We start from the raw sequence: 23,668 nt of genomic DNA on the forward strand, positions 1-23,668 counted from the left end.
ACAAAACAGCTTTCCATATTGGAGGGTAAAATTGGATTAGATCAGTATATTTACCATCAGATGACCACTGCGACTCGATGTCAGCTTTTTCCTGTGAGATGAAGATGTAGACAAATTGTGACATGATATAGATCTGACAATCAAATCCAATTTTATTTGTCACATGCACCGAATACAACAGGAGTAGACCTTACAGTGAAAAGCAGTTTTATGGAAATACCCCAAAAAAGTAAGAGATAAGAAAAACAAATAATTAAGGAGCAGCAGTAAATAACAATAGCAGGGTCATATACTGTACAGGGATACTGGAACAGTCAATGTGTCAATGTGCGGGGGCACCGGTGTCGAGGTATTTGAGGTAATTATGTACATGGAGATGGGGTTATTAAAGTGGCTATACATTGATAATAGAGTTGCAGCAGCGTGGGAGGGGGGTGCAGATAGTCTGGGTAGCCATTTGATTAGCTTGCCATATGGTAGCAGAGAGAATAGTTGGGGAGTTTCTCCCATTCTTCTCTGCAGATCCTCTCAATCTCTGTCAGGTTGGATGGGGAGCGTTGCTGCACAGCTATTTTCAGGTCTTTCCCGAGATGTTCGATCGGGTTCAAGTCCGGGCTCTGGCTGGACCACTCAAGGACATTCAGAGACTTGACACAAAGCCACACCTGCTTAGTCTTTGCTGTGTGCTTAGGGTCGTTGTCCTGTTGTAAGGTGAACCTTTGCCCCAGTCTGAGGTCCTGAGTGCTCTAGAGCAGGTTTTCATCAAGGATCTCTCTGTCCTTTGCTCCGTTCATCTTTGCCTCGATCCTGACTAGCCTCACAGTCACTGCCACTAAAAAACATCTCCTCAGCATGATGCTGATGCCATCATCATGCTTCACCGTAGGTATAGTGCCAGGTCTCCTCCAGACATAACGCTTGGCATTAAGGCATCATCAGACCAGAAAATCTTATTTGTCATATACTGAGAGTCCTTTAGGTACCTTTTGGCAAACTCCAAGCGGGCTGTCATGTGCTTTTTTACGGAGGAGTTGCTTCCGTTTAGTCACTCTACCATAAAGGCCTGATTCTTGGAGTGCTGCAGGGTTGTCCTTCTGAAAGCTTCTCCCATCTCCACAGAAGAACTCTGAAGATCTGTCAGAATGAAGGTTAAGACTTCATATACATATACAGTACCGTTCAAAAGTCTGGGGTAACTTATAAATGTCCTTGTTTTTAAAGAAAAGCATTCTTTTTGTCCAGAGTTGCAAAGAAAAAGAGTTGCAAAGAAAAAGCCATATCTCAGACTGGCAAATTAAAAGAAAAGATTAAAATGGGCAAAAGAACACAGCCACTGGACAGAGGAACTCTGCCAAGAAGGTCAGCATCCCGGAGTCGCCTCTTCACTGTTGACGTTGAGACTGGTGTTTTGCGGGTACTAAACTCAGCAAAAAAAGAAACGTCCCTTTTCAGGACCCTCTTTCAAAGATAATTCGTAAAAATCCAAATAACTTCACAGATCTTCATTGTAAAGGGTTTAAACACTGTTTCCCATGCTTGTTCAATGAACATTAAACAATTAATGAACATGCCCCGTAGAACGGTCGTTAAGACACTAACAGCTTACAGACGGTAGGCAATTAAGGTCACAGTTATGAAAACTTAGGACACTAAAGAGGCCTTTCTACTGACTCTGAAAAACACCAAATGAAAGATGCCCAGGGTCCCTGCTCATCTGTGTGAACGCGCCTTAGGCATGCTGAAAGGAGGCATGAGGACTGCGGATATGGTCAGGGGGAGAAATGCCAATGTCGGCACTGTGAGACGCCTAAGACAGCGCTACAGGGAGACAGGACGGACAGCTGATCATCCTCGCAGTGGCATACCACGTGTAACAACACCTGCAGAGGATTGGTACATCTGAACATCACACCTGCGGGACAGGCACAGGATGACAACAACAACTGCCCAAGTTACACCAGGCATGCACAATCACTCCATTTTTTTTATTTTACTAGGCAAGTCAGTTAAGAACAAATTCTTATTTTCAATGACCGCCTAGGAACAGTGGTTAACTGCCTGTTCAGGGGCAGAACGACAGATTTGTACCTTGTCAGCTCGGGGATTTGAACTTGCAACCTTTCGGTTACCAGTCCAATGCTCTAACCACTAGGCTACCCTGCCACCCCTCAGCAAAAAAAGAAACGTCCCTTTTTCAGGACCCTCCATCAGTGCTCAGACTGTCCACAATAGGCTGAGAGAGGCTGGACTGAGGGCTTGTAGGCCTGTTGTAAGGCAGGTCCTCACTAGACATCACTGGCAACAACGTCGCCTATGGGCACAAACCCACCATCGCTGGAACAGCCTGGACAGCCAAAAAGTGCTCTTCACTGACGAGTCTCGGTTTTGTCTCACCAGGGGTGATGGTCAGATTCGCGTTTATAGTCAAAGGAATCAGCGTTATACCGAGTCCTGTACTCTGGAGCGGGATCGATTTGGAGGTGGAGGGTCCATCATGGTCTGGGGTGGTGTGTCACAGCATCATCGGACTGAGCTTGTTGACATTGCAGGCAATCTCAACGCTGTGCGTTACAGGGAAGACATCCACTTCCCTCATGTGGTACTCTTCCTGCAGGCTCATCCTGACATGAAACTCCAGCATGACAATGCCACCAGCTATACTGCTCATTCTGTGCGTGATTTCCTGCAAGAGGGAGATGTCAGTGTTCTGCCTGCTAAGAGCCCGGATCTCAATCCCATTAAGCACGTCTGGGACCTGTTGGACCGGAGAGGGAGGGCAAGGGCCATTTCCCCCAGAAATGTCTGGGAACTTGCAGGTAACTTGGTGGAAGTGTGGGGTAACATCTCACAGAAAGAACTGGCAAATCTGGTGTAGTCCATGAGGAGGAGATGCACTGCAGTACTTAATGCAGCTGGTGGCCACACCAGATACTGAATGTTACTTTTGATTTTGACCCCCCTTTGTTCAGGGACACATTATTCAATTTCTGATAGCCACATGTCTATGGAAATTGTTCAGTTTATGTCTCAGTTGTTGAATTTTGTTATGTTCATACAAATATTTACACATGTTATGTTTGCTGAAAATAAATGCAGATGACAGTGAGAGGACATTCAGTTAAGAATAAATTCTTAGTTTCAATGATGGCCTAGAAACAGTGGGGTAACTGTCTTGTTCAGGGGCAGAACGACAGATGTGTACCTTGTCAGCTCGGGGATTCAATCTTGCAGCCTTTCGGTTACTAGTCCAACACTCTAACCACTAGGCTACCTGCCGCCCCATATAAGATGACCTGGCCTCCACAATCCCCTGACCAACCAAGTTGAGATGGTTTGGGATGAGTTTGACCGCAGAGTGAAGGAAAAGCAGCCAACAACTGCTCAGCATATGTGGGAACTCCTTCAAGACTGTTGGAAAAGCATTCCAGGTGAAGCTGGTTAAGAGAATGCCAAGATTGTGTAAAGCTGTCATTAACGCAAAGGGTGACTATTTGAAGAATCTCAAATATAAAATATGTTTTGATTTATTTAGCACTTTTTTGGTTACTACATGATTCCATGTACAATGTAGAAAATAGTAAAATAAAGAAAAACCCTTCAATGAGTAGGTGTTCTAAAACTTTTTACTTATAGTCTATATGTTTTTATATTTTTTTGCTTTTCTTTCAATTTCCCTAAATTGTTGTTGTTTCCTCCTAACTGTTTTTCGAAAATACAAATTTACATAGAGTTTGGAGAAATGACAACACTAAAAAATAAGCGAATAGTTCAAAAAAGTTCAACATCAGTTATTTTTGTAAAGAATGCTGCAATCTTACTCAAAATGCAACTTGTTTTATTAATTCATGAAACAACAAGGTTTCATATTCTGATCATTGTTTATATTTCATTTCTATGCATTCCTGACATCTAGAAGACAATCTATTCAGGAAAAAACATTTTTTGCATAAGATTACACAGACATAGCGAAAGTAAAACATCCAGGTAACAAGGTTCCCTTGAGCATCTTCATGCATGCAATCTGCCTACGAAGGAAACTATTCTTAGTGACCTAGATGGCTCAAACTATTGAGCTAACTATACCTGCTGCATAGCTAGATTCACATTTGGTGACGCAAAACAGTCCAGCAATGAAATAAAAGCAATTAAGCATTTAAATTCCTTAATATCTGTCAATCATGTGCACATAATGAATCATTACAAATAACATATTTTACATACAAAACTAACTACGGAGTGGATACAGACCTATATTTACCTCCACAATTATACTGTATGCCATTTAACAGATGATTTTAACCAAAAGCAACTTAGCTGTCATGCATGCATAGATTTCTTTGCATGGCTGGCCCTGGGAATTTAACCCACAAGCATATCGTTGCAAGCGCTGTGCTCTACGAACTGAGCCATAAAGCACCACACTTCAACTGAGATCTTAATACCTCACAATATGCAGAAACCGTAAGTTAATACACAACTGCAATACTAGACACAGTTCAAAACAGTCAAGAGACAGGAGCACATTATGGATGCTGGAGCACTATCAGATCCCACTATAATCCTCACCTATGAGAGAAACAATGATGAGAAATGAAGAGCAGCTGTGAGAGGATGGGAAGCCACTGGCAGATGAGCGAGGCAGTACACTGTATTAAATGCTAATAGTGGATGTCAGTTGTCTATCCCGCCCTCTACATGGTATTTTTTCCTACGGTCTTTATGGTAATAGAAAATGATGCTGCCGGCCCCCTGTCAGCCTGATATACTGCCCTGTCATGCCCTGTAATATCATCATATCCTAACATCCGCAAGCGAAGGTTGGCTCTTGCATTATTCTACAACATGAGAGGTGACACGTGTCATGGGGGTCAGTCTGGGCCCCAAGCTTAATATAGGCTCCACACCGACCAACCAGATAACTACAGTATCAATACAATTTGCACGTCTTGCTCTGTAACGTAAACAAAAAAAAAAACATGGAACTGCTTGTCACAATTTCATCCCTCTCTCTCTCTCTCTCTCTCTCTCTCTCTCTCTCTCTCTCTCTCTCTCTCTCTCTCTCTCTCTCTCTATATATATATATATATATATCCCTATATAGTTTTCTTGTTGTGATTGAGTTTTAATCAATTCATGCTGAATAATGTGGTCATAGTAGGCTTACGTTACAGGGCCAGATGTTATACTTCTTGGAAATAGTAAATCTTACTATTTAGAGTCGCTGACACCCTTCACTGTAACTTATTATGTACTGTGGTTGGTGCTTCAGGATCTGATGGTAGGATAGGTAGGGGGTCTGATCCATACTTTGATCACATCTATAATGTTTATTTACTGTGGGTAATTTGGTGCCAGAATTAGCTTGCTAACCATGTAGGCCTAGTCCTATATTCCCCAGCCATGTAACTAAAGGCATAAAGTCTGGCAAAATCATCTGCCAAAATGTAATGGTCCCTACTAGACACATGTATTGGAATATGTGGTGGCAAATGTTTCTGCGGCTCTTCATTGGATATTGTAGGCGTCCTCTAATTTGGGGTGAAGGGCTCCTCTGTATTAGTGACACGCAAACTTGGAATGCAACGTTTGCCTAATGTGAAACTGTAAGGGAATATGTCCGTTAAAGACACAGTCGGTTAAATTTGATATCCAGTGAAAAGTGTCACGTTGAAAGTAACAGGGACGATTTTGCAAATGGGCCTTGCAGCAACCAAGAAGTAGAGGCAGAGACCAAGACAGACACCAAGACGTAGAGACAGGGGAATCATGCACCCTATGGTTTATCAGCTTATATATAGAAGATATTGTCACGCATTGCTTACACAGAGTTTTGATCCTGTAGGCTTCAACAATGCCATCACACAACCATTTCCTTTTCACCTCATAAAGCACCATGATCTAAACAGTACTTACATCACTCACTCAAATATCCTTTTTCCATTAGATGTCTCAATTGTTCATGTACCCAGACTGAATTCTACACTGTAATTGACAATAAAACCAAGGCACTTGTCAATAAATCACATCAAAGCTGTTGTAAGTGAAAGGTAAAGATAGGTGTACTAACACGGATGGATTGATTCGTTTTTACATCGTCCAGCAAACAGGTTTCTTATTTCTTCCTTACCTGCAGTTGTGTGAGCTATGGTGGGGCAGTAGAGGGCATCATATCCATGCTAGTCCACCACTGTCCCGCTCTCACTGCACCGGAGATGTCACAAGATACAGCACCAACCTATGGTGTCACAAGACACAACAAAACATATGTTTTTCATCATGAATACTCAACCACCCTGGTCAACACATGCATGCTGATTTTGGTGTGAGAAATACTAACAATCCTAAATTCTGTAACTCTTTATTAAGCTTTATAACATGTATTTAAATGTACTTTGTTTACAAACTTTGGAGTAAAGCGAGCTTATATTTTGGGTTCTGATGGGGCATGACACTTGAACTAAGCTCATGAGGCATTTATAAGTATTATTCTTCAAGAGTCAATGGGTATATATAATTCATTTAGGATTCCAAGATTGCCCCTTTAAAATAAAGGGATATGAATAAGCCATTACAAATGCTTACAAAACCTATATGATCATTCATGTCATAAATGCTTATGAACTGTAATGCTATTTCTGCTTATAAAAGTTTATAAATGTTTACAAATGATAGATTGTAAATAGTTAATTAAGACATTCGTAAAATGTGTTAGAACATGTTAGTCTATGTTCATTCTTCATTACTTATATCAAATGAGTGTTGTAGTTTAGTGTTAGTACTGATAAAACATCAACAATTGATTAAATCCTAGCTTAAATATGTTTCTATCAGTTTTAACGCACAACATGCTCACACAATAAAAATATGCCATACCAGTTATAGGAGTCGTAATTACCTCAAGTTCACTAGGTCAGCAGATTGACACAGAGAGAGGGGCAAAGGGAGAGCGAGAGAGAGATGGGAGAGGGGGAGGCAAGGAGAACAGGTGTTCCACTGACATCTTGTGGTTTTGGTTAATATATATAAATAGTTTATTGTTATACTATTTAAAAAGTTATGCAATGATTAATTCATGAAATTAATATGTATAACATGAGAGCAAAAGAGTACATGCACAGAGAATATGCCTTTTGGTGTGTGTGATATGTTCCAATAAATCAAGTCCTAGGTTTCAAGTCCTTTAGTTATTCCGTTTGTTTTTTTACACCTAGCCTTTCATGCCCATTATCTTCTATTGAATAACATTGAATAGTATACTAATCCTACCCAAATCAAGTAGACTACTACTACTACTGCATAAGTAGTTTTCGTTTTTTAATCTCACACATTATGAAGACGTGCAAGCAAAATAAAACTGCTATTCCAGTTGTAAGTATTGAAATATTTATTTCATATACAATAAGTGCCTTTCAAAATGTGTTCAAGTTGCTGTGAGGTGATTACCTGGGTCTGGGGTATACAGACAAAAAGGAAGCAGTGAAATCGATACAAATCCACCACAATACCATCTTATATATCCAACACAAAAGATGGCCATGGCTACCAACTGATTTATTAAGACACAGAGAAAAGCAGGGGGAAATGGTCTTGCCATAGCGTTTATGCGGCCTCAAACATCTTCTTCCTGCCGTCCATGCCGGCCTTGTCGTCAATGTTCTTACGCCAGTCACCAACTGTATCTTTGTCCTTTAATGGAGAGAGGGTGTTACAGCAGAGATATCAGGCCAAGAGAGACTATACGCTATTTGTTTAGGTCAAGGAAATTATATATTTTGAGCTTTAAAGGGTAAATAAAAGGAAAATAAATACACAGGATGATATTAGTCAATATGAAGTGATATTTGTGCCAAAATAATTGGATAAGAGTAAAATGATTGACTACAAATATAATGTACTGTATATTGGCACTGATACATGGTCTCGGGAAGTAAGGGTGCTGGAGTTTCTGCAGCACCCTCTGATAAATGAAATACAGTTAACCAAAATTATAGAACTACTCCTGTCTGTACAGAAATATAATCAAATCATTCAATTACTACACCAGAGAGCATAATTTAGCCAGAGAGACTCAATAGCTTCTTTAGCTGTGGATTGTGTGTAATCACAAGCGCATACGGTCAGGAATCCTGCTACAATTTGGACAGCACATATATCCAGCAGCTGATTTTTGAGTGAACAGCAGCTAAAATATCCTGGCCTCTCGCAATATTTTGAAATACAATCACGGGAAAAACAGTTTGGGAATCAAACGGCTAATGCTGAAAAGAGAAGTCAGGCTGCATAAGTATTACCTATAGTTAACTAAATACTGTATGTTATCGACTTTGCAATATTGAATGAACAGCATTGTTTTACAAAGTATCTATGAGAGATGGGCTATTGGCACGGCCGCATCTGTCATCGCTGGTGAGGCGTGTATTCAGTCTCTTCATCACTGGTAGTCAAAGCTTTTGAGGACTATAAATTCTTCCTCATATGGTACAGTCTGTGTGTCTCCACTCTTTTCATTGGCCAAGGCTATTGGTTGCATTCAAGGCTAGGTCGTTTCAATTGATCTTTGTCAGTTTGTCAGTGTCAGAACCCTGTCCATGTGATCATATGTGTGGTATTAAAAAATACTCTGGTAACGTCTCCACGCGTAAAATTATGTAGAATTGCATGAAATACGTTTTTAAAACGCCATATTTTCCATGGACCTTACTAAAAGTCTGCATTCCTTAGTCCCCATGTGTGAAAATTCTAGAAACACCACTGCTCTACTCTATGCCACTATACACAAATAATATGATAGACGTACCCCCCCCAACTCAAAACATCATCCGGCGGCTATGCACTGATATCAATCCATAGAACATATATATTTTTGAACATTATTATGCCTCCATGTTACTCACATCCTCTTTGACTTCCTTCTTCACTTGTTTCAGATTGGATCTCAGATCCATGGTCACCTTGTGCTTGGAGCCCAACAAAGCCTGGAGCATAGCATCAGCAGACATACGCACTTTCTTCAGAGCTGGCTTCTTAATGCCCTGGATCTCAACCACTTTAATCCTCAAATCATCAATCTGTAAAGAGAGAAGATCAGGGAAAATGCAAGATATGCTCTTTTATCTTCAGGTCTTCAATCTAAACAAGAGAGAAAATCAACAAAGGGAATTGACCTCAACTGGATGACAATACCTCTTTGTCACACTTGCCCACTTTGCCTGCAAGGTCGTATCTCTCCTCATCCACTTTATCAAGCTGGTGATGGATTGTCTTGCACATTTCCTGCAGTTGGTTATCAACAAAAGGAACCTTCAACAACTGTACTGTAGTTTTACAGTGAATTTCCTGACAGCGTAGATTGAAAATCCAGTTTAAAGGCCCAGTGCAGTCAAAACATGATTTACTTCATCTACACTGATTGAAGTGGATTTAATAAGTGACATCAATAAGGAATCCTAGCATTCACCTGGTCAGTCTGTCATGGAAAGAGCAAGTGTTCCTAATGTTTTGTACACTCAGTTTATATTTCCACACTATGAGATTGGAATAAAACTGTGAAAATTCTGATTATTCCCTTTAAAACTTCTTTAGGATCGGCGTCCTCTCCTCGGGACGGTTGAGCTAATGTAGGCTAATGCGATTAGCATGAGGTTGTAAGTAACAAGAACATTTCCCAGGGCATAGACGTATCTGATATTGGCAGGAAGCTTAAATTCTTGTTAATCTAACTGCTCTGTCCAATTTACAGTAGCTATTACAGTGAAGGAACACCATGCTATTGTTTGAGGAGAGTGCAACATTTTGAAAATGAAAAAAGTTATGCATATACACTGATGCCATCTAGTGCCCAAAATCTAAATTGCACCTGGGCTGGAATAGTACATTATGGCCTTTCTATTGCTTTTCAAAGATGATTGTATAAAAAAATACAAAAGAACAGTGTTTTTTTCTTTGTATTATCTTTTACCAGATCTATTGCGTTATATTCTACTACATTCCTTTCACATTTCCATAAACTTCAAAGGTTTTCCTTTCAAATGGTACCAATAATATGTATATCCTTGCTTCAGGGCCTGAGCTACACACAGTTAGATGTGGGTATGTCATTTTAGGCAAAAATGTGGAAAAAACGAGGCTAATCCTTAATTAAGTGTAAGACCGTATGAAATTTCATCCTGTTTTGGTGGGATGGAGTTATGGCCTGATATACTACATTAATTAACAGACCGATAAGAGAGTTCCAAACCTCTCTGCCAATGAAAGCTAGTTTTCAGCTTTCCCCTCCCCACTCAGACCACTCCAAGACAGTTCTCGCAAAATTCTTGCTTGAGAAATTGCTCTTTGCTAAGAAGCTATTTTTGTTTCCTTTTGACCATTGTATTTGAAAACAAACACAGTAAGGTACTAAATTATTTGGGTCCTGTGTGGCTCAGTCGGTAGAGCATGGCGCTTGCAACGCCAAGCGTCGTGGGTTCGATTCCTGCTGGGGCCACCCATATGTAAAAGCCCCAGCCGACTTGTAAGTCGCTTTGGACAAAAGCGTCTGCTAAATGGGATATATTATTATTTCTCATAAATGATGCCTGCATTGGACCGTTATGAATGGCTGTTTAAGCACTGCTCTGTGAAGCTATGTTAAACATGGGTGATTTCAACTATTGGTGATACTGTACCTGCAGTTCCACCAATGACCCAGACAGGTCCAATGCAGGGCAGCTCTCATCCATGTACCTTTTTTTCTCTTCCACTGCCTCTATGGCCTCTGCCTCCAGCAAGTCCTTAGCAATCTGGAGCATCACGCTCTGGAGGAGAGAGAAGCATGAATAGTGACACAACTGGATTATGGTAAACAAGGAATACACAACACACAGAGACATTTATAATTATAATAATATAATATATTTTGCTCAAGAGTAAGTTTCATTCTAAAAATAACAATTCAATGTTACTAGTAACCATTTACCTTCAGATGATGCTTGCGACTCGATGACATTTTTTTCCTAAAATAGTTCAATGAAGAGATGTGTGAATTTTCCAGAAAGGTACACATTTCTGACACATATCGTTTTGACATGGGGCACTGGGGAGGTCAAGATAAGTTTCTAACCATTAATAAAAAAAGGAAATCTTTTGATTTCCATGGATGACCAAGATCCTGAAGATGATATCATAATAGAGTGAATACTATATTTCCACATTGAGCATCTCTCCTCTATTAGGAGGATATTACACAGATGAACACCAATATTAAGGAGATGTTAATATAATTCAAACAGGGTATAAAATATACAGTTGAATTCGAAAATGTACATACACTTAGGTTGGAGTCATTAAAACTAGTTGGTCAACCACACCATAAATTCCTTGTTAACAAATTATAGTTTTGGCAAGTCGGTTAGGACATCTACTTTGTGCATGACACAAGTAATTTTTCCAACAATTGTTTACAAAAATATTATTTCACTTATAACTCACTGTATCACAATTTCAGTGGGTCAGAAGTTCACGAACACTAAGTTGAATGTGCCTTTCAACAGCTTGGAAAATTCCAGAAAATGATGTCATGGCTTTAGAAGCTTCTGAATTACATAATTTGAGTCAATTGGAGGTGTACCTGTGGATGTCTTTCAAGGCCTACCTTCAAACTCAGTGCCTCTTTGCTTGACGTCATGGGAAAATCTAAAGAAATCAGCCAAGATCTAATAAAAATAATTGTAGACCTCCACAAGTCTGGTTCATCCTTGGGAGCAATTTACAAACACCCGAAGGTACCACATTCATCTGTACAAACAATAGTACACAAGTATAAACACCAAGGAACCAAGCAGCCTTCATACCGCTCAGGGAGGAGACACTTCTGTCTCCTAGAGAAGAACGTACTTTGGTGCGAAAAGTGCAAAGCAATCGCATATTAACAGCAAAGGACCTTGTAAAGATGCTGGAGGAAACAGGTTCAAAGTATCTATATCCTCAGTAAAATGAGTCCTATATCAATATAACCTGAAAGGCCGCTCAGCAAGGAAGAAGCTACTGCTCCAAAAATGACCTAAAAAAGCCATACTACGGTTTGCAACTGCACATGGGGATAAAGATCGTACTTATTGGAGAAATGTCCTCTGGTCTGATGAAACAAAAATAGAATTATTTGGCCAAAATGACCATCATTATGTTTGGAGGAAAAAGGGGGAGGCTTGTAAGCCGAAGAACACCATCCCAACCGTGAAGCAAGGGGGTGGTCGTATCATTTTGTGGGGGTGCTTTGCTGCAGGAGGGACTCACAAAGCCCTGACCTCAGTCCTTTAGAAAATGTGTGGGCAGAACTGAAAAAGCGTGTGCGAGCAAGGAGGCCTAGAAACCTGACTCAGTTACACCAGCTCTGTCAGGAGGAATGGGTCAAATTTCACCCAATTTATTGTGGGAAGCTTGTGGAAGGATCCCCAATACGTTTGACCCAAGTTAAACAATTTAAAGGCAATTCTACCAAATACTAATTGAGTGTATTAAACTTCTGACACACTGGGAATGTGATGAAATAAATAAAAACTTAAATAAATCATTCTCTAAAATTATTCTGACATTTCACATTCTTAAAATAAAGTGGTGGTCCTAACTGACCTAAAACATGGAATTTGTACTAGGATTAAATGTCAGGACTTGAGAAAAACTGAGTTTAAATGTATTTGGCTAAGGTGTATGTAAACTTCTGACTACAACTGTATACTGATATCATAAAAACATATTGGAACTTACTCAGACATCTTGGACTCTTGTTTCTTTCCAAAGGGGTCTGAAGCAAACAATACAACAATGTAAAAAACTCACAGAATATACATTTCACTTGCAAATAATTTTGCACTGTTGACAACCATTTCTTTATTCTAATTGCATTTGAATACCAATAGCAATCTTTGACCAAAAATAATTGTCTTCAATGAATGACATGTTTATCAAAAGTGTTGGAAAAACTCAACTCAACTCAATAATCAACTGACTGGCTTTCTTGATGTTTTATAGTATTCTCTCTGGTATGCAATCTGGTTTCCCTTCAGGTTATGGATGTGTCACTCCAGCCTTAAAGGTCCTCAATGATGTCACAATTGCTCTTGATTCTAAGAAAAGTTGTGCTGCTATTTTTATTGACATGGCCCAAACCTTTGATACTGCAGACCATTCCATTCGTGTGGGCTAAGGATTATTGGTGTCTTTGACCTGGTTTGCTGACTACCTTTCTCAAAGAGTGCAGTCTATAAAGCCTGCAGAAAATCTGCTGTTCTCAGCCACTGCCTGTCACCAAGGGAGTACACCAAGGCTCAATCCCAGGCCACACGCTCTTCTCAATTTACATCAACAACATAGCTCAGGCAGTAGGCAACTCTCTCATCCATTTATATGCAGATGATACAGTCTTATATTCAGCTGGTCCCTCCCCGGATTTTGTGTTAAATGCTCCTCAACAAAGCTTTCTTAGTGTCCAAAAAACTTTCTCTACCCTTAACCATGTTCTGAACAAGAAAGAAGAATGCCCCTCTCCCCAACGGTGTACTTACTACCTCTGAGGGTTTAGAGCTTGAGGTAGTCACCTCATACAAGTACTTGGGAGTATGGCTATATGGTACACTGACCTTCTCTCAGCTCATATCAAATGTGCAAGTTAAAGTTAAATCTAGACGTGGTTTCCTCTATCGTAATCACTCCTCTTTCACTCCATCTGACAAACTAACCCTGATTCAGATGACCATCCTACCCATGCAAGATTACAGAGACATCATTTATAGATCGGCAGGTAAGGGTGCTCTGGAGCATTTAAATGTTCTTTACCATTCGGCCATCAGATTTGCCACCAATGCGCCTTATAGGACACATCACTGCACTCTATACTCCTCTGTAAACTGGTCATCTCAGTATATCTGTCACAAGACCCACTGGTTGATGCGTATTTATAAAACCCTCTTAGGCTTCACTCTACCCTATCTGAGTTATCTACTGCAGCCTTCATCCTCCACATACAACACAAGTTATGCCAGTCACATTCTGTTAAAGGTCCCCAAAGCACACACACCCCTGGGTCGCTTATCTTTTCAGTTTGCGGCAGCTAGCGACTGGAACGAGCTGCAACAAGCACTCAAACTGGACAGTTTTATCTCAATCTCTTCACTCAAAGACTCAATCATGGAAACTCTTACTGACAGTTGTGGCTGCTTTGCGTGATGTATTTTTGTCTCTACCTTCTTGCCCTTTGTGCTGTTGTCTGTGCCCAATAATGTTTGTACCATGTTGTGTTGCTACCATGCTGTGTTGTCATGTGTTGCTGCCTTGCTATGTTGTCGTCTTAGGTCTCTGGTTAATGCTGGATCTGATTTGAATCTAGGCCTTAGTATTACAACTTAGCAGTAGATAGCAGCAGATATAATTTCATAATACTGTTTATGTTGTTAATACAGATATATTTTCAGAGTTAATCAAAACAAGTACTACAAATGTAGATACATTTTGAAATAGGACTTGCTGGGTCTCAGGATGCTTGACACTTTTTAAAAGATTTGTTCTATTAATAAACTATGCCTCTTGAAAATAACCTAAAGATTACGTTAAAAAAACAGCTGCTAGGTTGACCCAGCATGAAAGTAAAAAATACCCAACCAATGGTAAAATTAACCCGTGTTTGGGTAATTTCAACAACCCAATATGTTGGGTTATTTCTGTCCAATATTTACCCAGCGCTGGTTTACCAAATAGCCCAAATTGGGTTGGTTTTAACCCAGCATTTTTTTATAGTGTATGTTCCCCGCTATTGTCCTTAATTAAGGGCATGGATTTCCGATAGATTTTATTGACCACCCGTGAGAGTAAACGTCATTCCTGTTCATCATGTTAAATTCACATACTGCACATTTTTTCACAAATTCTTCTATTATATTACAGTTATTTACGGCATATTATAATAAAGTATACTACATTATTGCATAAGGTATACCACGTTATTGCATCCCAACAATTTACATAGGCTTTTAGGGAACTCATACACTTCTGTAAGCCTCTTTGAAGATACACAAATGTCAATGTTCAGTTGGTGGGATGTAATTCTTCCAACACACAAGAATATTCCTTGCAAAGTAGAAATAGTTATCAGCAACCTTATCTTGTCTGGATCAAGCATGTAATTAACAAGGTAAAGGCTTGGGGATTGTACCATTCCGTATTTAATTCATCTGTCTGAGTAGCTGTATGAATAGAGTGCCAGAAATCCATTTGTTTATTGCACTGCCAAAAAAGTTCCTTTCTCGGCATTACATTTCAGGCAATTTGGTGAAGTGTCTGGGAACATACGATTTAACTAAACAGGAGTAAAATACAACGTTAACATGAATTTGTAGTTAGTTTCTTTAATATTGGGACTAGTTAGTGGGTAGTGGATCTTTTTACAGATCTCAAGCCATACCTCTAATTAAATTCCATGCCGAGGTCGTTTTCCCACGCCCTTTGAAGAGGGACATAGGAGGATTCATATTGTTTGTGTTACGTCCTGACCATAGAGAGACTTTTTTATTCTCTATTTTGGTTAGGTCGGGGTGTGACTAGGGGGGGGGTGTTCCTATCGAGGTGTTTTATTTCAATGTTGGCCTGGGATTGTTCCCAATCAGAGGCAGCTGTTTATCGTTGTCTCTGATTGGGGATCATACATAGGCAGCCTTTTCCCACCTATTTGTTGTGGGATCTTGTTTTTGTGTTGATGCCTCTGAGCTCTACAGAATGTCACGTATTGTTTATTCTTTATTGTTTTGAGTTAGTGCATGTAGCACCTCTGACGTTACGGTTCGTTGTTTGTTTCCTTTTGTTTTGTAAGTTTCACACAAATAAAGATGTGGAACTGTGCCTTGGTCCGTCTCTCCACACAATCTTGACAGTTTGGATCATGTACAATAGAGAATAGCAAATATTCATTTGATAGATATATATGCGGCTATTCATTCTTCAACTTCTGACAAGTGAAATCTCAACCTTTTCTTCTTTTACAAACTTAAAGACAAGAGCTCTAATTTGAAGATACATGAAAAAACCCGTACCAGGGATGTTATATTCAGTACTGATTTCGTAAAAATTCTTCATATTAGATCCACTATCGAACAAGTCTGCAAACCTCCTAACATACAGTGCCTTGCAAAAGGATTCATCCCCTTTGGCTTTTTTCCTAATTTGTTGCATTACAACCTGTAATTCAAATGGATTTTTATTTGGATTTCATGTAATGGACATACACAAAATAGTCCAAATAGGTGAAATGTAAAAAATAACTTGTTTCAAAATATTTAAAAAAAATTAAAACAGAAAAGTGGTGCTTGAATATGTATTCACCCCCTTTGCTGTGAAGCCCCTAAATAAGATCTGGCGCAACCAATTACCTTCAGAAGTCACATAATTAGTAAAATAAAGTCCACCTGTGTGCAATCTAAATGTCACATGATCTGTCACACAATCTCAGTATATCTACACTTGTTCTGAAAGGCCCCAGAGTCTACAACACCACTATGCAAGGGGCACCACCAAGCAAGCGGCACCATGAAGACCAAAGAGCTCTCCAAACAGTTCAGGGACACATTTGTGGACAAGTATAGATCAGGGTTGGGTTATAAAAAAATATCCAAAACGTTGAACATCCCATGGAGCACCATTAAATCCGTTATTATGAAATTTAAAGATTTATGGCACCACAACAAACCTGCCAAGAGAGGGCCGCCCACCAAAACTCACAGACCAGGCAAGAAGGGCATTAATCAGAGAGGCAACATAGACACCAAAAATTACCCCAAAGGAGCTGCAAAGCTCCACAGCGGATAATGGAGTATCTTTCCTGAGGACTACTTTATGCCATACACTCCACAGAGCTGGACTTCATGGAAGAGTGGCCAGAAAAAAGCCATTGCTTAAAGAAAAATATAAACAAACACGTTTGGTGTTCACCAAAAGGCATGTGGGAGACTCCCCTGGTCAGATGAGACTAAAATTTAGCTTTTTGGCCATCAAGGAAAACACTGTGTCTGGCGCAAACCCAACAGCTCTCATCACCCGAGAACACAATCCCCACAGTAAAGCATGGTGGTGGCAGCATGCTGTGGGGATGTTTTTCATTAGGCAGGGACTGGGAAACTGGTCAGGATTGAAGAATTGAATGATGGATGGCACTAAATACAGGGAAATTCTTGAGGGACGAAGGTTCACCTTCCAGCAGGATAATGACCCTAAGCATACTGCTAAAGCAACACTTGAGTGGTTTAAGGGGAAACATTTAAATGACTTGGAATGGCCTAGTCAAAGCCCAGAACTCAGTTCAACTGAGAATCTGTGGTATGACTTAAAGATTGCTGTACAGCAGCGGAACCCATTGTGAATATTTCCACAAGCCACTGTATAAGGCTGGTGGCACCTTACAATTGGGAAGGATGGGCTCGTGGTAATGGCTGGAGTGGAATGAGTGAAATGGTATCAAATACATCAAACATATGATTTCCATGGGTTTGATGCCATTCCAGGCGCTCTGTTAGATACATTATTATGAGCTGTCCTCCCCTCAGCAGCATCAAATGCCTCATAAGACCCCACAAGCATCAATTATGAAGGCCGACCTTTTAGAGACAGATTGGTCAGCTCAGGGTTAGAAGAAATAGGAGCAGGTGTTTGAAATACCCAAGTGTTATCTATAGTCTGCCCATGCCATTAAGGCGTTGTACATAGTGAAGGTCTTACGGTTATCACGAATATCTTCAGAGGTAAAGGATAGCTAGATTGAGATTCAATCTGAACCCATAGCGAGTCCAGTCTGCCCAAAGTCCAGGACAGCAAATTGCAAGTTTGGGCTGACCAATAGTAAAGTTTGAATTGGGCAGACCCAGAATCCCCATAGACTTGGGTTTGACCAGAGTAGAGTACTTAATTCTTTGTTTTTTTTGTTGCCCCATATAAACATCCTGGTTATGTTTATCCATCCAATCATTGTCACTGGGAGAGTGGGGAAACTGATCAGGTCTTCTTTCATTTTGCTAACGAGGGAAGTGTTATATACTTTAAACAGATTGTTTATGTCTGTAGTAACACTTATTCCCAGATATTTCAATCCATTTGGTTCCCAGGAGAAAGGGCAGACTAAACTCAACTCATCTGATAGCTGGCTATTTAAAAAAAAAACATGCATGTGATTTGCTTTGTAGCCAGAGAATTTATCTAATTGGGCAAGAATATCAAAGATATGTGGAATAGAGTTCATTGGGTTAACAACATGCAATATCATATGATTTGCGTATAAAGATACTGTAGCTTAAGTTCCTAATGAGCAATAGTGGGAACTCTGATACTCTCATTGGAACGTATGGACTCTGCCAATGGTTCTACAGCCATCGAAGGAGGAGGGGAGACAGAGGACAGCCTTGCCCCCACTCAGTGGGAGTTGTTGTGACCTTAAACTGTTAGTGGAGACCATAGCTCTGGGACTGGTATACATCGATAGCTGGCATTCAACTCTGTCAAACACCTTCTCGGCATCTGATGACAACAGTATAGGAGTCTTATACTCATTTAAGTGGTCGATAACATCAAACAGTCCTGACTTTATCCAATAAATACCCTTTTTTTTTAGAAATCCCGTTTGGTCTGGCTTAATAAGCGAGTGAAATAAGGACTCTGGTCGTCTGGCTATCAATTTAGTAATCACTTTATAATCCAAATTCAACAAACTTCAAATGAAGAGCATTCTAATGGGTCTTTCCACTTTTAAGCAAGACAGTGATACAAGCTCTATTCATAGAACCAGGCAAAATTATCTTATTACGAAAGTAATAGCCATAAATATAGGACATAGTTCTGGCCAGGACTGCTTGTAAAAATTGCATGGGAAGCCATCTGGGCCTGGGGATTTATTAGCAGGCATGGACTTAATAGCTACTAACACTTCCTCATGTGTAAAACTAGAATTGCGAAGCAGCTGATCTGGTTCTGATAGTTTGGGGAGGAAAATGCCGTCCAAATATGATAGTAGTTCACTCAGGAACATTCAATATCATCTTGGTACAGTTAGCAACTTCAGTGTATATTTGGCCTTGTGTTTTATGGATATTTTCCTGCTGAAAGGTGAATTTGTCTCCCAGTGTCAGTTGGAAAGCACACTGAACAAGGTTTTCCTCTTAGGTTTTGCCTATGCTTAGCTCTATTCCGATGACAAGCATACCCATAACATGATGCAGCCACCACCAGTCTTGAAAATATGAAGAGTGGTACTCAGTGATGTTTTGGATTTGGCCCAAACATAATGCTTTGTATTCAGATTGTATAGTTAATTCTTTGCCCCGATTTTTTCTTTGTACCTCTATTCAAATGTTATTAGTCGCATGCGTCGAATACAACAGGTATGACCAGGTATGGCCAGAACTATGTCCTATATTTATGGCTAGAACTATGTCCTATATTTATGGCTATGACAGACAACTTTTGTAATAATGGAATTTTGCCTGATTCTATGAATAGAGCTTGTATCACTGTCTTGCTTAAAAGTGGAAAGACCCATTAGAATGCTCTTCATTTGAAGTTTGTTGAATTTTGATTATATTTCACCTTACAGTGAAATGCTTATTTACGAGCCCCTAACCGACAGTGCAGTTCCAAAAAAATACAGATAAGAATAAGAGATAAAAGTAACATGTAAATAAAGAGGAGTAGTAACAAATAACAATATATAAAGGGGGATGCCGGTACAGAGTCAATGTGAGGGGGCACCGGTTAGTTGAGGTAGTATGTACATGTAGGTAGAGTTAATTAAAGTGACTATGCATAAATGACAACAAAGAGTGTCAGTGGTGTGGAGAGGGGAGGGTAATGTGAATAGTCTGGGTAGCTATTTGACTAGATGTTTAGTACTTTAGTACCTTATCGCAAACAGGATGCATGTTTTGGAATATTCTGAAGAGGCTTCTTTCTTTTCACTCTGACATTTAGGTTAGTATTGTGGAATAACTACAATGTTGTTGATCCATCCTCAGTGTTCTCCTATCACAGCCATTAAACTCCTTAACTGTTTTAAAGTCACTGTTGGCCTCACGGTGAAATCCCTGAGGTTTCCTTCCTCTCTGGAAACTGAGTTAGGAAAGGACGGCTCTATCTTTGTAGTGACTGGGTGTATTGATAAACCATCTAAAGTGTAATTAAAAACTTAACAACTTATCCTCAAGAGGATATTCAATGTTTGTTTTTTTTTTTTTTTACCCATCTACCAATAGGTGCTCTTCTTTGCAAGACTTTGGAACATTTCTCAGGTCTTTGTGGTTAAATCTGTGTTGGAAATTCACTACGGGACTGAAGCACCTTACAGATAATTGTTTGTGTGGGGTACAGAGACGAGGTAGTCAATCAAAAATAATGCTAAACTCGAAGGTTTCACACAGAGTGAGTCCATGCAACTTATTTTGTGACTTGACACAACAATGTGGTTGAATCCTTAATGACTCAAGACATTTCAGCTTTTTATTTTCAATTAATAAAAATATGAAAATGAAAAACATAATTCCAGTTTCACATTATGGGTGTGGTAAGCCAGTGACACAAAATCTACATTTAATCCATTTTAAATGCAGGCCTTAACACAACAAAATGTGGAAAAAGTCAAGGGGTATGAATACTTTCTGAAGGCACTGTAGGTTTCTAAACAAATTGCTTGTGTAGGAGTCTGGTTTCCGAATGTCACATCAACAGTTCATATATCAAATAGCTGGCAATGTCACCAAGAATTAGCTACACTTCATCAGACAGCGATGTTCTCCAGAATTGGAATCTGATTCCGGTCACGTCAGTCACAAAATTGGAAAGAATATGATACATGTAACACTATATTCCAGAGTATATGGAACTCAAACAAACCTATTAAATGAGATCACCATGTTTTACCCAGCAGTTTTTTCCCCCTGTTTGATTTAATTTTTCTACATTTATTCCAGGTTTAAATAATATACACTCCCCTACGTATTTGTTTGACGAGTGAAGGTGACACTTTTCATGAGGCTCTATACTCAGGCATTTTGGTTTTTGATAATATGTTTTTTGAGGTGAAAGTACAGAATATCAACTTTTATTTTCATATAAATGAATATGTCTAGTCCCCCCATTTGAAGGTGTCATAGTTATTTGGAGAAATTCACTTAGTGTATTAAATTTAGTCAAAGTTTATTATTTAGTCATATTCCTAGCACCCAATGTCAACATCAAGCCTGTAACTCTACAAACTTTTTGGATGCATTTGAAGTTTCTACATTAGTGTGGATGCTACCATGATTACAGATAATCATAAATGAATAATGAATAATGATGATTGAGAAAGTTAAAAACATGCTAAATTTCTTGGTTATTGATAACGGTTACAGGTTAGTATTTTTGGGTGGGTATAATCTTTGTTCCCTTTAACTTTCTCACTCATCATTATTCACTATTTATTCATGATTGTCCATATTCGTGGTAGCATCAACATTAATATAGAACTGTTCAGAAACATCTTCTATTCTAATTTACAATAATCCTATTGGGCAAAACAATCTGAAACACAACCAAAACAAACTGCAAATATATCCAAAAAGGTTGTAGAGAAACAAGCTTCATTGCATGCTCGGAATATGGGACCAGATACTAAACTTTGAACTACTTTAATACACTGTAAGTTAATTTGTTCAAATACTTATGAAAAAAACCTACGTATTCAGTTGGGGGGACTAGATACATAAAGTGCTTTTATTTCTAAATTATAAAATAAATATTTATGAAAATACCCTCAAATGAAACATTGTACCTCAAATCTAAAATGCTGGAAAGTAGAGACACATTTTTAAAAATGTGCTTACACATTTTAATTATTTATGGAGTGTATAATGCTGCATATGTTAGGAAGAGCAATTTGCTTGTTAGGGTCAATACTTCTTAATGCCCTCCACACATGGTAAATGTGGAATACAAATAGGACATGCTCAATATAAAATACATAGCTATTGCAGTCATGCCACCTTTCAATTAAAAAACAAAAACATCATAGCATCATTTTGCACATAGAGAGACACATGGTCTGATCTCACGTGTGCAGCTGATTGCAGAGTTTCCAAATAGAAAAAGTAGTGCTAATCCAGAAAGGGAGAGCCAGTGGAGTTGCTGAAATTCTGTCATGCTTAACCAAGCCGAGAACAGAGAGCAGACAGAGTCAGGATAGACAGGTGAGAGGTATCTCACCTATTAGAGAGAGCTGGTGATCAAGCAGGACGCACGCTTGGGACTGGGACAGGCAACTGAAATGCTCTGGGGGTTTTAATGGGTTTCTATGATGGGTCAGCAAAACTCTGCATTCTCTTTATGAAATTGGAACGGAGTCCCACTCCAGACCAATGGTTCAGCAAGCTGCTGAAACTCTAGCCACAACCTAACCTCCATGCATATAAATAACCAACCCTTCAAGATTGTTATTCTAGTTTTATTGCTTATTTATTTAAGCTTTGATGAGTTACAAAATGACAGTGCAGATTGGATAGTTCAACTCTACATCTTTGTACAATCTTGATGAAGTGACCAGCGTTGGCCTAATATTATACAACTCTTTCTGAGAATATAATATGCATGTGAACTGACATAACTGACAGAGTGGCGGGCAGCATAATGGTTAAGAACATTGGGCCAGTAACTACAAGGTTGTTGGGTTGAATCCTCAAGCTGACTAGGTGAGATAAAAATGACAGATTTTCCCTTGAGCACTTAACGCTAATTGTTCCTGTAAATCGCTCTGGATAACAGCGTCTGCTAAATGTAAAACATATTTATGTGATTGATTTAAACTTTGTTTAACTAGGCAAGTCAGTTAAGAACACATTCTTATTTACAATGATGGCATAGGAACAGTGTGTTAACTGCCTTGTTCAAGGGCAGAACAACAGGTTTATACAGTGTCAGCTCAGGGATTTGATCTAGCAACCTTTTGGTTACTGGCTTGAAGTTCTAACCACTAGGCTACCTGCCGCCCCAAATGATGATGGTGAGATGGTGGGAGACGTGATGGTTGGAGAATAAATAAATATCCTGAATATATAGACACTTACCTCTGAAGTCTCCATCTGATGTTGAAGTGACTGTTTCTGTTGAGAGTAGGAAAGTAATAAATTACAGTAAATGGCAATGTAGACGGGAAAGATCATTTGAAACAATTTAACTCTGATTTTGAAAACATAAAATTGCTTGGTCAATGTGTTACTTTTAAAACAATTCAACAGTGGACTAATAATATACTTGATAACTTTGTGATGCAACAAAAAAGAAAAACCAATAAAGAAACTCACTTTATTTTCAGTTGCCCTAGTGGTAAAAACAACAACAACAGAATTAGGTATTAGAATATGCAGAATAGCAGGATCTCTATGCGACAAAACTACAAAGACCTCAAAAAGTAGAAATGGATACAGAATGCAACAGAAAAAACTGTGCCCAAATTTTCAAGCTCTTAAAATATATACAAAAACTCATGATGTTACTTAACATGTCTTGGGAAGTGATCTTAATCCAACAGTAACAATACGTAATAACAGTAATAACAATCCAAATATAGTTATATAACATGACAGAAAACATTGATTTCAAAACCTCTAGAAACTTGTTACATGTTGCTCCATTTAGA

At 39.1% G+C, this 23,668-nt stretch overlaps 1 protein-coding gene across 3 annotated transcripts; it reads right to left on the minus strand.

The window, feature by feature from the left end:
* Positions 1-7,408: 7,408 nt before the first annotated feature.
* LOC135509559 (troponin I, fast skeletal muscle-like) lies at positions 7,409-23,132 on the minus strand. Of its 3 annotated transcripts, none has more exons than XM_064930312.1 (7): positions 23,097-23,132; positions 12,742-12,778; positions 10,955-10,991; positions 10,665-10,793; positions 9,184-9,273; positions 8,895-9,068; positions 7,409-7,686 (listed from the first exon to the last, which is right to left on the minus strand). In XM_064930312.1, the coding sequence occupies exons 2-7, from the start codon at positions 12,747-12,749 to the stop codon at positions 7,600-7,602; spliced, it is 525 nt and encodes a 174-aa protein (XP_064786384.1). In that variant the 5' UTR covers positions 12,750-12,778; positions 23,097-23,132; the 3' UTR covers positions 7,409-7,599. The 3 variants fall into 3 exon arrangements, with proteins under 3 accessions (XP_064786384.1, XP_064786383.1, XP_064786382.1); XM_064930311.1 differs by lacking the exon at positions 23,097-23,132 and adding an exon at positions 22,240-22,345; XM_064930310.1 differs by lacking the exon at positions 23,097-23,132 and adding an exon at positions 22,089-22,216.
* Positions 23,133-23,668: the final 536 nt, after the last annotated feature.

This window comes from Oncorhynchus masou, chromosome 22, assembly GCF_036934945.1.
Source record: "Oncorhynchus masou masou isolate Uvic2021 chromosome 22, UVic_Omas_1.1, whole genome shotgun sequence".
Taxonomy (NCBI): domain Eukaryota; kingdom Metazoa; phylum Chordata; class Actinopteri; order Salmoniformes; family Salmonidae; genus Oncorhynchus; species Oncorhynchus masou.